Genomic DNA, 12,882 nt, shown 5'->3' on the forward strand with positions numbered 1-12,882 from the left:
GGCCAGTGCTACACAGGAGGCCAGATTAAATGATCACAACGGTCCCTTCTGGCCTTGGAATCTATGAACACTGAGGTTGTGGTCAGCTTTGCATTAAGAGCTGTTCAGGTCTGCAAAGTTTGACTTTTTTCAAGTCTATTTTTCTTTTAAATAAGTTGGACTTAAGAGCAGACCAGAGAAGTACAGTGTGATGCCTTTTTAAACTCCACTGATGGTGATGTGTATATAAAATTAGTTAACAGGTCTAGGCAATTTCCACAGGCCTTTAGTTACTTGCAGTAGGCTTACCTCTGCAGAAGAGTTGTCATATCAGTTTGGCTGAGGACAGCAATAGGACTTCATATACTTTTGGGTCATGGTGCATTGAGCTGAGAACTATGAATTATCTAGGAATGTGAGGACTGCCTGCTCCACCGTTTTATTAGAAGCAAGGAACAACTGGAACAAGCTATTAGAGAGGGAAATCACTACCCCAAATCTGATTCTAGTTCAGATAAGACTATTAAAATGTATTATGGGGGCATTTCTTGTCTCTCAAGATTTGCACAGCAATTTTTCTCAGTGAGCAAAAAGATGGCTCCAACTGCCAGTCCTGCAAACTTACCTATGAATCTGAAAGGCAAGTTATGTTCTTTCTGGCTCATGCATTATTAGAAGTAATAAAGATTCTGCAATTTCATCTTAGTTAACAACCTTTACATGTGTGGTCAGACAAAATCTTCTATAGTCTCCAACAGCAGTGTTAGCTTGCAGTGGTAAACAAGAATAAAAAAGTTGTTTTAGTCAGTCAAGTCACCAAATGTTAATGAATACACCCAGAAAGCAGATCTCTGTCTCAGGTTAGTGACCTAAGATCCAGCAGCAAGAATCCTGTTAAGATAAAAGCTTTTGAGGAAACATCTTTTTATTACTCAGCTATGTGCATTTAATATAAAAGTTACTGAAGACAAATTTGGTAGCCAGTGATCGTTTTTAAAATCACATTTTAGAGTAGAACCATACTTCAAAGTAGTAATATTTTCATTTCAGATTAATGCAATAGTTCCTGCCAGAGAAGCTGAAAATCAGCTCTCATCTGTCTGTTCCGGGTTATGTACACCAATAACACTCTATAGAATTGTGTGTATGATCACAAAATATCCAACAATGCTTTACCTCTCGTATTTCGTGGCCAGCTCCTCTGTATGACTGCAAGTCTTCCAGGATTCCTTCTGCATCCTTTAGCACTACATTCACCTGATTATAAATTTCCTTTTCAGATTCTGTAGGCTGGGCATCTAAACAGTAGGAGAGCATATTAAATAATTTAACTGCGTGAGCTTTTAAGACGTCCACCATGATCTACAGGACAAAGTTCCTAATGAATTCTTGTATAACTATTATTCCATTTACTGCATAAAGCTACCACTATCTCTCTGAGAAACTTTACAAAGATAACGACAGTCATGTATATTCCCCCATCATTGTTTGGATTTGGAACCTTTCGTGTAGGAGGTCTACAGGCAGCAGGGATGTTAAAACCTTCCAGATTACCACACATTATTAACCATGGTTAGTTACTATTTTAAGGGTTTTTTATTAAGATTTACAGGTTTTAATATGTTTTTATTTATCAAACCATACTATGATTTATTTTCACCTTTAGGATGCAGTAGGAACTCAGTGGAAGAGCCACAGGTGAGTTATGGAAAGACACACTGATTAAGGATACACTAGAAGTGTTATAAAACAAGGTAGTCTTATCTACTTTCATTTTTAAAAAATTGCACGCTTTTATATATTTTAAGTTTTTGGGAGCAGGAACTGTATTTTTGTGTATTCTTTATAGCGCTATGCCCATTCTCAGTTCTGAATATATTAAAATATAAATGCCGATTAAGGGCCAGTAATCTAATTGGTCATGAGAAGATCCATTGTAATTGTGTCAAAGACAGATGCAACAAATTGTTAAAGCCACCTGTGCAGACTCTCCTGTATACTGTCTATAACTGGGATATATTGTTATCCCACATAATAGGATAATTAAATCTCTTTCTTTCAGATATAAGACACTCTCCCCATCTCTGGATATCATTTAAGTAATACTATATTTGCCTAATAAACATAAAACTAATTCATAAAAACAATGTATGTTTTAAGAAATGTCATAACATTTTTGTGGTCTAACAATTTTTTATTTTTTAATATTTAGCAGTATCATCCCAATTCAAATGTTTTATTTCATAAATTATTTATATGAGTTGAGATCAGATTGTGAGGAAAAAAAAATTATAAAAGAATACAATTTTGGATCCCTTTATATTCCTAACTGGTAATTATGGTGTCAGAAAGAAAAGCTATTCAGGTCAATGAAACTGGTCATTACTTCTGAACTCTGCAACTTTAACACTGACACTATTTCTTCGCTAGCTACACTGGCAAAATGAGTTAGGAAATAAACTTTCAAAAGGTAAATTAATCTAAAATTTTCAAAGTACAAAATCCAGGTAATTATACTGACCAAATAAAAATTATTTTTCTAGTAAGGATTATCTGCAAACAATTGACCACTAATGCTTATATTTCATGCTTTAGGTGCAGCTAGGACTGTAAAAGTTTAATGTAACTAATCAATACCACATTAAAGGTAAATTAGTGTAAAGGGTCTTCTCACCATGATACAAATGCATAACTCCCATGAACATTGATGGAAGTTGCGCACACCCAACAACTGGAGCGCACATCCGTTAATTTTACACATTGTGGAAAACAGTTTTAATGCATGGATCAGGATGGAAAAGATGGTTACTCGCCTTTGTAACTGTTGTTCTTCGAGATGTGTTGCTCAAATCGATTCCAATTAGGTGTGTGCGCGCCGCGTGCACGTTTGTCGGAAGATTTTTACCCTAGCAACACTCGGTGGGTCGGCTGAGGCGCCCCCTGGAGTGGCGCCGTTCTGGCGCTGAATATATGCCCCTGCCGACCCATCGGCCCCTCAGTTCCTTCTTGCCAGCTACTCTGACAGAGGGGAAGGAGGGCGGGTTTGGAATGGATATGAGCAACACATCTCAAAGAACAACAGTTACAAAGGTGAGTAACCGTCTTTTCTTCTTCGAGTGCTTGCTCATATCGATTCCAATTAGGTGACTCCCAAGTCTTACCTAGGCGGTGGGATTGGAGTGAGATGTCGCGGAGTGAAGGACCGTTGAACCAAATGCCACATCGTCTCTGGACTGCTGCACTAATGCATAATGGGAGGCAAAGGTGTGCATGGATGACCAAGTCGCTGCCCTGCAGATCTCCTGGATGGGTACACGGGCCAGAAAGGTGGCAGATGAAGCTTGAGCCCGAGTGGAATGGTCGAAACGTGAGCCAAGTCATAGCACGCACGGATGCATGACGTCACCCAAGATGAAATTCGTTGCGAGGAGACCGGTAGGCCCTTCATCCGGTCTGCCACTGCTACGAACAGTTGGGGCATCTTTCTAAAAGGCTTTGTTCACTCGATGTAAAAGGCGAGAGCCCTACGAACATCTAGAGAATGCAGCTATTGCTCTTGACGTGACACGTGCGGTTTCAGAAAGAAGACCAGGAGGAAAATGTCTTGGTTGATGTGGAAGGCAGACACCACCTTAGGGAGGAAGGCGGGGTGTGGTCGCAGCTGTACCTTATCCTTGTGGAACACCATATATGGAGGATCTGCTGTGAGGGCCCGAAGTTCTGACACGCACCTCACCGATGTGATAGGGATGAGGAAAGCTGTCTTCCAGGAAAGGTACAGAAGTAAGCAGGTGGCCATCGGCTCAAAGGGAGCACCCATGAGCCTGGATAGAACTAGATTGAGGTCCCACGTAGGGGTCAGATGGCGAACCTGTGGGTACAAACATTCCAAGCCCTTGAGGAACCTGCTGACCATAGGATTAGAGAAGACTGGGCATCCGTTCTCGCCTGGATGGAAGGCTGAAATAGCTGCCAGGTGTACCTTGATGGATGAGACCGCTAGGCCGTGCTGCTTCAGGGACCAGAGATACTCCAGGATGGTAGGGACTGGTACCTGCAGTGGGACAGCATCGTTCTGGGCACACCAGCAGGAAAAATGCTTCCACTTGGCCAGGTACGTGGACCTAGTGGAGAGCTTCCTGCTACCCAAGAGCACTTGCTGCACTGAGCTGGAGCAACGCAGCTCTGACTGAGTTAACCATGCAGCATCCATGCCGTGAGATGGAGGGACTATAGGTCTGGATGGCGTAGTCTGCTGTGCTCCTGAGTTATCAGGTCTGGCCACAGCGGCAGAGGAATTGGTTTGGTCACCGACAGGTCGCACAGTGTGGTGTACCAGTGCTGTCTCGGCCACGCTGGAGCGATCAGGATTAAGCGGGCCTTGTCTCTGCGTAGCTTGAGAAGGACCTTGTGGACCAGTGAGAATGGAGGAAAGGCATAGAGGAGGTGGTCTTTCCAAGTTATCAGGAATGCGTCTGACAGGGAGCCCGGGCAGCGTCCCTGGAGGGAGCAGAACACGTGGCACTTCCGATTCCCGCGAGAGGCGAAGAGGTCTATGTGGGGAAACCCCTACTTCCGGAAAACAGAATGGATAATGTCCGGGCGAATCGACCACTCGTGAGCTAGGAAGGACATGCTGAGGTGATCTGCCAAGGTATTCTGGGCTCCTGGGAGAAAATCGATCTGGTGGCGTCCTGAGTGGGCTATGCAAAACACCCAGAGGAGTATGGCTTCCTGACAAAGGAGGGAGGACCGCGCCCCACCTTGCTTGTTGATGTAAAATATGGCCGTTGTGTTGTCTGTGAAGACTATGACACAACGGCCCTGCAGATGTTCGCGGCTGAACTATTCAAAACTAAACACTATCTACAGAAGAACGAGTAAAGCTAGGGAGGTGGAGATCAGCTATGCTGTGCTCCACAGTTCCAACGACCGTCAAGGGTGGTAAGAAGGAACTGAGGGGGCAATGGGTCGGCAGGAGCATATATTCGGCGCCATAATGGCACCACTCCATGGGGCGCCTCAGCCAACCCACCGAGTGTTGCTAGGGTAAAAATCTTCCGACGAATGTGCACACGGCGCGTACACACCTAATTGGAATTGATATGAGCAAGCACTCAAAGAAGAACAAAAAGTTTACACACACATTGTCTATCTGGTTTTGGTATATTCAGTTTTGTTAAACCACAAAAATAGGACATCTATGTTAAGTGTATAAAGATGGGGCATTGTTAGCAAGTGCACCTAAGTAGACCTTGCAATAGTTTATTAATTCTTAACATTTCAATATTAAGAAGTATCTGAACACAAGGAAGCTTGCTGCTCCCTTTCTAAAAAGGAAAAAATAGCACCACATTGATTAGGCCTTGACTACAGAAATAACTGGCCAACATTTTTGAGACTGTCATAGAAAAGTCAGATTTATAATTTTGAAAGCTGCTGAAGACTGCTGTAAGAAATGAAGATAAAAATGGGGAAAAATAGCAGACAGGTAAGCAGCAGTTTACTATTAACAGTTCATGTACAAACATGAAATGCTATAGTACATGAAATACTATAGGACAGTACAGTCTAATATAAAGCTCTGTAGCATTCCAGAGTATCTGCATTGTTAAATAATTCAATCAAGACTTGCCACTTTGGTTCTCTTATACTGAATACATCTCCTATAACCTTAAAGCTTTTCCATTACTCTTCCTTGCTTCACCCTCCTTATAAAGGGTGCTCCTTCTAGAGACTGACAGAGTAGTAGAAGGATTTGTGAAGATACTAGCCAATGTCAGAAATTCTACACAAAATGGATATGCTGAACTGATGCATTAGGGTAGATTATGCTCTTCATTTCTGAAGTCATCTGAGGTGACACCACCTATTCATCTCTGGGGATTGGAAATAGGGCTGTTTCAGTTAAGGGTCTCTGGCTATGGAGCTCATTCCCTCAGGATGGTTAGGGCAGTGAATGAGGAGGAAGGATTTTTATGCTGCAGTTCATTTTAAAGACAATCATTTAATGACTCGCTGAATTTATCTATGTCATGCACCCAGAACAGGATGAGGAGTTGATACAATTATTCATTCTAAAGCAAAGCTGAAAGAGCTCCCACTCTTGCTTATTAACAAGACCAGGATTCTACATTTCTCTTGTAACACTTGATGACAGCAAAACCCCCAAAAGCTCTCGCCAATGTTTAAATAGTTGAGGCTGTCAATTGTTTCTGGGGAAAATTACAGCCTTAGATCTTTCAGGTAAACAGGCTAACTTCACCTTATACTTGCTGTTACCAATGCAGTCCTGAGATGCACAAACAGGGGAAACTTGAGTAGTAGAGAGATTATTTTACCTCTATATTTGGCACTGGTGTGACCACTGCTGGAATACTGTGTGCAGCTATGTTGCCCATATTTCAAGAAGGATGTTAATAAATTAGAGAGGACTCAGAGAAGAGCCATGAGAACGATTAAAGTATTAGGAAACACGCCGTATCGTGATAGACTCAAACAGCTTAATCTATTTAGCTTAGCTGAGAGAAGGTTAAGGGGTGACTCGATTACAGTCTACGAGTACTTACACAGGGAACAAATATTTAATAATGGGTTCTTCAATCTAGCAGAGAAAGGTATAACACAACCCAATGGCTGGAAGTTGAAACTAAACAAATTTAGACTGGAAATAAGGTGTAAATTTTTTAAGATGAGAGTAGTTAACTATTGAAACATTTTACTAACGGCTGTGGTGGATTCTCCATTACTCAGAATTTTAACATAAATATTGGATGCTTTTCTAAAAGATATGCTCCAGAATTATTTTGGGGAAGTTCTATGGCCTGTGCTATATAGGAGGTCAGACTAGATGATCACAATGGTCATTTCTGGCCTTGAAATCAATGAATTTACGTTTCTAAATTAGAAGCTAGAAAGACTGACCCAGTTGTTTCAAGCAACTGATGAGTCCTTTTAGAGCTAACTTTCAATGAATTTTAAAATTTAATTGGTTTTGGAATGCACTAGATTCAATATATATCGAGGAGTTCAGAAAAGCTATACAGTATTGCACTGAAGTAATAAGAACTAGTAAGAATATGAGCGCTGTCATACGGGCTGAATAGTGGTTGAAGGACAGTACATAAGAGTATGACAGACAGTTTATCAAGTACAGGGGATATGAGTGCCAGAAGTGAATCTAACTTAGAGGGAGAAGGATTATTTAGGATAGTTTCAACAATGAAATTGAGCAACAAATAATTTACGCTGCATATCAGTAAATATTTCCCTAATAGCAACTTCTATTGCACTGTGAAATATTCTCCCCAGAAGTAGCATCAAAGGAGCCAGGAAAGAGAGCTATGAAAACGGGAGGTTGAGTAGGAGTTCGTAGGGGAGAGAAAGAGAGAGAGAGATGGAGGGGGGAGGGTTCCCACTCTTCTTGACAGGAGCTTAGGAAGGAAAGCTATGACTGCTACAGAGACAGCAGTGCTAGTGACCCAAAGAATGGAAAAAACAATTAAGATGAGTGGACGTGGAAGCCATGGGATTTACAAAGTGCCACCTGAAGATCTGAGGTTTGGAGACACAGCTAGAAACTACGATTCAGTTTTGAAGGGGACTGGAGTGGATGATGGAGGGAAGGAGAGAGGAGGCCGAAGGGAAACCTCAAGACTTGGAGATGGATGCTGGACCAGAGCAATGTGAGGTAGACTGCTGGATGAGGAAAGTGGCCAATGAAAGCATGCGACTATGAGAACAAGGCAGAGGAAAAGATTGGCTAGTGAAGTAGAAATAGATATGAGGAATAGCTTACTGAGTTGGACAATAAAATGGAGAGACAGGCAGTAACAAGATGAGACAGCAAGGAAGAAGAGAAGAGCAGCTAATCCTACAATAAGAGGGAAAGACAATGGAGATAGACAGAGTTCAGAGTCCCAGAAAGAAAGAGGATGATGCACAAAAGACTGCAAGTGAGAAAAGAAGACAAGACAACTTGCTGCTAGAAACAACAGGGAAGAGGGAAGGCTGAAGAACTGCACCCATGCCAGGAAGGGGCAGGTCTACTAATTGGGGACTCCCTAATAAGAAGAGGAACAGACAGGCCTGTAACCAGAGCTGATCTGAAGAACAGAAGGGTGTGTTGTCTGCCAGGAGCTAAGATACAGGACATGGTCCTGAGGCTAAAGAAGATCCTAATGGAAGTGGGAAAGAATCCACTGATTGTCCTTCATGTCAGAAAAAATTATATTGCTAGTCTTCCTTGATGCGTCTCAGCAAAAATCTGTGCCAGGCTGGGGAAGACACTTAAAGAAATGGAGGCTCAGGTGATCTACAGTGGGATTCTACCTGTCCCTAGAAAAAGAGAGAGGTGAGACAAGATTATGGTCATCAACAAATGGCTTAGCCAATGGTGCTATAAGGAGGGCTTTGGGACATTCAACCACTGGGAGGTATTCACGGACAGAGAACTGTTCTTATGGGATGAACTCCACCAGAACAGGAAGGGAAATAACTTCTGGGATAGAGGTTGGGACAACTGATAAAAAAGCTTTCAACTAGGAATTTGGGGGAGACAGTTGGAAGATACTCATGTAATCTCCATATGTGATGCTAATACTGAATGGTAGGAAAATTAAGTAAAAGATGGAGAAAGGAACAACAAAGGATAGGAAAATAGGCAACAAGAGGAAACAGTATCAATATCAATGAAAATAACAGTCAGGTAGGCTGTAGCTAGTTGGGCAAGGAAACTGGGTAAGGCCAAGCAGAAACAACTAAGATGTCTATACACCAATGCAATGAACACAGGTAACAAAATGGAGGAATCTGAATTACTGGTGCAGGAGGTGAAACCAGATATTATAGGGAAAATGGAAACATGATGGGATAATAGTCATGACTGGAAAACAGGTATTGAAAGGTATGTGCTGTTCAAGAAAGACAGAAATAAAGGGAAAGGAGGTTGAGTAGCATTGTGTATTAATGAGGTAGACTGTAAATGAATTAGAAGTGATGGAATGGAAAAAATGGAATTTGTTTGGGTCAAAATCACTTTGGGAAAGAAAGGTAACAAAGGCTCTAGTAGAATAGTGCTTGGGGTCTGCTACAGACTCCCCCTCCCCCCCAAGATCCAATTTGGATATGGATAGAATCCTCTTTAATATTTTTAATGAAATAAATACTACACCTCTACCTTGATATAACTCTGTCTTCGGGAGCCAAAAAATCTTACCGCATTATAGGTGAAACCGCGTTATATCAAACTTGCTTTGATCCGCTGGAGTGCGCAGCCCCGCTCCCTGCAAGCGCTGCTTTACCACGTTATATCCGAATTCATGTTATATCGGGTCATGTTATATCGGGGTAGAGGTGTACTGGGAATTGTGTGATTATGGGAGACTTTAATTTCCCAGATATAGATTGGAGGGCAAATGCTACTAATAATGGTAGAAACCAGATATTCCTGGATGTGATAGCTGACAGATTTCTTCACCGAATAGTCATGAACCAAGAAGTGGAGAAGCCATTTTTGATTTAGCATTGGTAAATATTGAGGAACTCACAGAAAAAAGTTTCCTGCTTTTCGTAACTGTTGTTCTTCGAGATGTCCTGCTCATGACCATTCCATTCTAGGTGTGCGCGTGCCCACGTATGCGGGTGTCGGAGATTTTTTGCCTTAGCAGTATCCATAGGGTTGGCATTGGTGCCCCTTTGAGTGCTGTGCTCATGCGCCGGTATATCCGGCACCGCTGAACCTACGCCCTCTCAGTTCCTTCTTGCTGGCAAATCCGATAGAGGGGCAGGAGGGCAGGTAATAGAATGGACATGAGCAACATAGCTCAAAGAACAACAGTTACGAAAGGTAGGTAACCATTTTTTCTTCTTCAAGTGCTTGCGCATATCAATTCCATTCCAGGTAACTCACAAACAGTGCCAATGGAGGTGGGTTTGGAGTTCATGGTCTTGCAGCGCTGCCCTGCTGAAGCCAGCATCACCCCAGGCCTGCTGGGTCAGCGCATAATGGGACGTAGATGTGTGGACAGACAACCAGGTGGCCGCTCTACAGATCTCCTGGATCAGCAACTGGGTGAAGGCAGCTGCAGATGATGCTTGAGCTCCAGTCAAGTGTGCTTTAACTACTGCCGGTGGAGGCAGACTAGCCAGCTCATAGCAGTATCGGATGCAGGCTGTGATCCAGGATGAAATCCTTTGAGCAGACAAAGGGTGACCTATCTTCCTGCCTGCCATGAACAGCTGTGTTGACTTACGGAACGACTGTGTCCTATCAATACAGATGGCCAGTGCTCTCTGGACATCTAGGGTGTGTAACCTGCGCTTTTCTTCAGATTTATGGGGCTTCAGAAAGAAGACCGGTAAGAAAATGTCCTTCCCGGCATGAAACTGGGAAACTATCTTGGGCAGGAACATCAGGTGCAGTCACAGCTGGACCTTATCTTTGTAGGATACCATATAGGGTGGTTCTGACTTAAGTGCTCTGATCTCAGACACTCTGTGGGCGGACATAACTGCCGCCAGGAACGCAAACGTCCAAGAGAGAAGGAGAAGAGAGCAGCAAGCCAGAGGTTCGAAGGGAGGCTCCATGAGCCCCGACAGCATGAAATTCAAATCCCAGGAATGGACAGCATCCTGGACGTGGGGGTAAAGATGCTCCAGACCTTTCAAGAACTGGGCCTTCATGTCATGAGCGAAGACCGATCTGGCTTGGAATGGAGGGTGGAAAGCCAAAATAGCAGCTAGGTGGACGCTGATTGACGACAGGGACAAGCCCTGAAGTTCGAGGTGCAGAAGATAGTCCAGAATCACCTGCAGCAAGGCCTGCGATGCCTGGATGTGTCAATCCGAGGCCCAGCACATGAATCTTTTCCACTTAAACTGGTAGGTCACTCTGCAGGAGGGTTTTATGCTACCCAACAAGAACTGCTGCACCCAGGTCGAGCGTTCCCGCTCTTCCACATTTAGCCATGCAGCCGCCACGCTGTCAAGTGCAACACCTCCAGGTTCGGATGCAGGAGACTGCTGTGGTTCTTGGACAGTAGGTCTGGCTTGAGAGGGAGCCGCAGCAGCTAGGCTACCGAAAGGTCCAGCACCATGCTGAACCAGTGCCGGCGAGGCCACTCGGGGGCTATCAGGATAACCCTCACTCTGTCCTGTTTGATCTTCATGAGGGCTCTGTGGGGTCAACGGCACTGGATGGAAGGTGTACATCAGGGCTCCCGGCCACGGAAGCAGGAAAGCATCTGACAGGGAACCCTTGTCCATCCCCTGGAGTGAACAGAACAGGTGGCATTTCCTGTTCTGGTGGGAGAAGAACAAGTCCACCCGATGATCCATGGCCCTTGCTGCCCAGTGCCAGGGAGCCACGCTTTTTGCACACCAGCAATGGGGAATGGTGCCAGGGGCGCACTGCACACCGAGGCCAAGGTACTTGGTGAGTCCTGGCAGGGCTGCATGGAGGCTGGATGCAGGGCAGACTCCCTGAGAAGTGCCTGTAGCCGAATAGCCCGCTCCTTTGTGTGCGGGGCCAGAAGTTTTTACAAATTCAGCATTTATCTCTAACGTGTGATTCCCCTAAGCACTTGAGGCAGCTGCCACGGGGGTCACTTACAGGCATAGGTCTGTTGCAGTCCACGCAGGGCTTAAACCCAGGAGACAGAGGCATGCCCCACCTGGGGTGAAGTCCCTGCTGGAACCTTAACTGCTAACTACACTTAACAACTACTTAACATTAACTACTATAAACAAACTATTTATAAGGCCCTAAGGTTCAAAGTCAGTAGACGAAAAACTGCTAGCCCTTGCAATGCAAGGAAAGGTGTTCCGACTAACCACCACGGGAGGTAAGAAGGAACTGAGAAAGCATAGGGTCGGCGGCGCCTGATATACCGGTGCATGAGCACGGCACTCAAGGGGGCGCCACTGCCGACCCTATGGATACTTCTAAGGCAAAAATCTCCGACAACCACGCACATCTAGAATGGAATCAACATGAGAAGCACTTGAAGAAAAACTGCTTGTAGAAGACAATCAAAAGCTATGTGCATACTACCACTTACTGTGGTATAATGTTCGTCACTCAGGGGTGTGAATAAGCCACCTTTCTGAGTGACGTAAATTACACTGACCTAAGCATCGGTGTGTACAGTGCTATGTCGGTTGGAGAGCTTCTCTTGCTGACATAGCTACTGCCACTTGCGGGGGCTGGAGTAATTAAGTCGACAGGAGACCTCTCTCCCATCAGTTTAGAGTGTCTGCCCTAGCAGCGCTACAGCGGTGCAGCTGCACAGGTGCAACTGCACTGCTGTAAGCTCTGTAGTTTAGTCATAGCCTTAGTTCAAGTGATCAAGAGTTAATTCAGTTTAAATTAAAACAGAAGAATAAACAAAAATAGGTCTTCAATTAGGGTCCTTTATTTCAAAAGGGCAAACTTCAAAACAAATTAAGGGAAGTGGACTGGACTGAAGAACTCAAGGATCTGACTGTGGAGAAGGCTTGGAATTACTTTAAATCAAAGCTGCAAAAACTATCTGAAGACTGCATCTCAAGCAAGGGGAAAAAATTGTAGGGAAAGGTTGCAGACCTAACTGGATGAACAAACACCTTAAATAGATTATTAAGAGAGAGCAGAAAGTCTACACGGAATGGAAGAAGGGATGGATCAGCAAGAATCTCTTGGAGGTCAGAAAATGTAGGGAAAGTGAGAACTGCCAAAAGCCAAGCAGAGCTTGACCTTGTGTAGGAAATTAAAACCAACAGTAAAAGGTTCTTCAGCAATACACACAAAAAGAAAACAAGGAAAAGAGGAGCGGGACCACTAAGCACTGAGGATGAGGCAGAGATTAAAAATAATGTAGACACGACTCAACAAATGAATGAATACGTTGCCTCCATTTTTAATAA

At 43.9% G+C, this 12,882-nt stretch overlaps 1 protein-coding gene across 7 annotated transcripts in view; it reads right to left on the reverse strand.

Annotated features, from left to right (window-relative positions):
- CYRIB (CYFIP related Rac1 interactor B) overlaps window positions 1-12,882 on the reverse strand; it is a 140,662-nt gene that overhangs the window by 22,661 nt on the left and 105,119 nt on the right. For all 7 annotated transcript variants that reach the window (XM_039522336.1, XM_039522335.1, XM_039522338.1 and 4 more), the window contains one exon: window positions 1,156-1,277. In XM_039522336.1, coding sequence (XP_039378270.1) covers window positions 1,156-1,277 — 122 coding nt within the window. The remainder of the gene's footprint in view (window positions 1-1,155; window positions 1,278-12,882) is intronic.

This window comes from Mauremys reevesii, linkage group 2, assembly GCF_016161935.1.
Source record: "Mauremys reevesii isolate NIE-2019 linkage group 2, ASM1616193v1, whole genome shotgun sequence".
In the NCBI taxonomy this organism is placed as follows: Eukaryota; Metazoa; Chordata; order Testudines; family Geoemydidae; genus Mauremys; species Mauremys reevesii.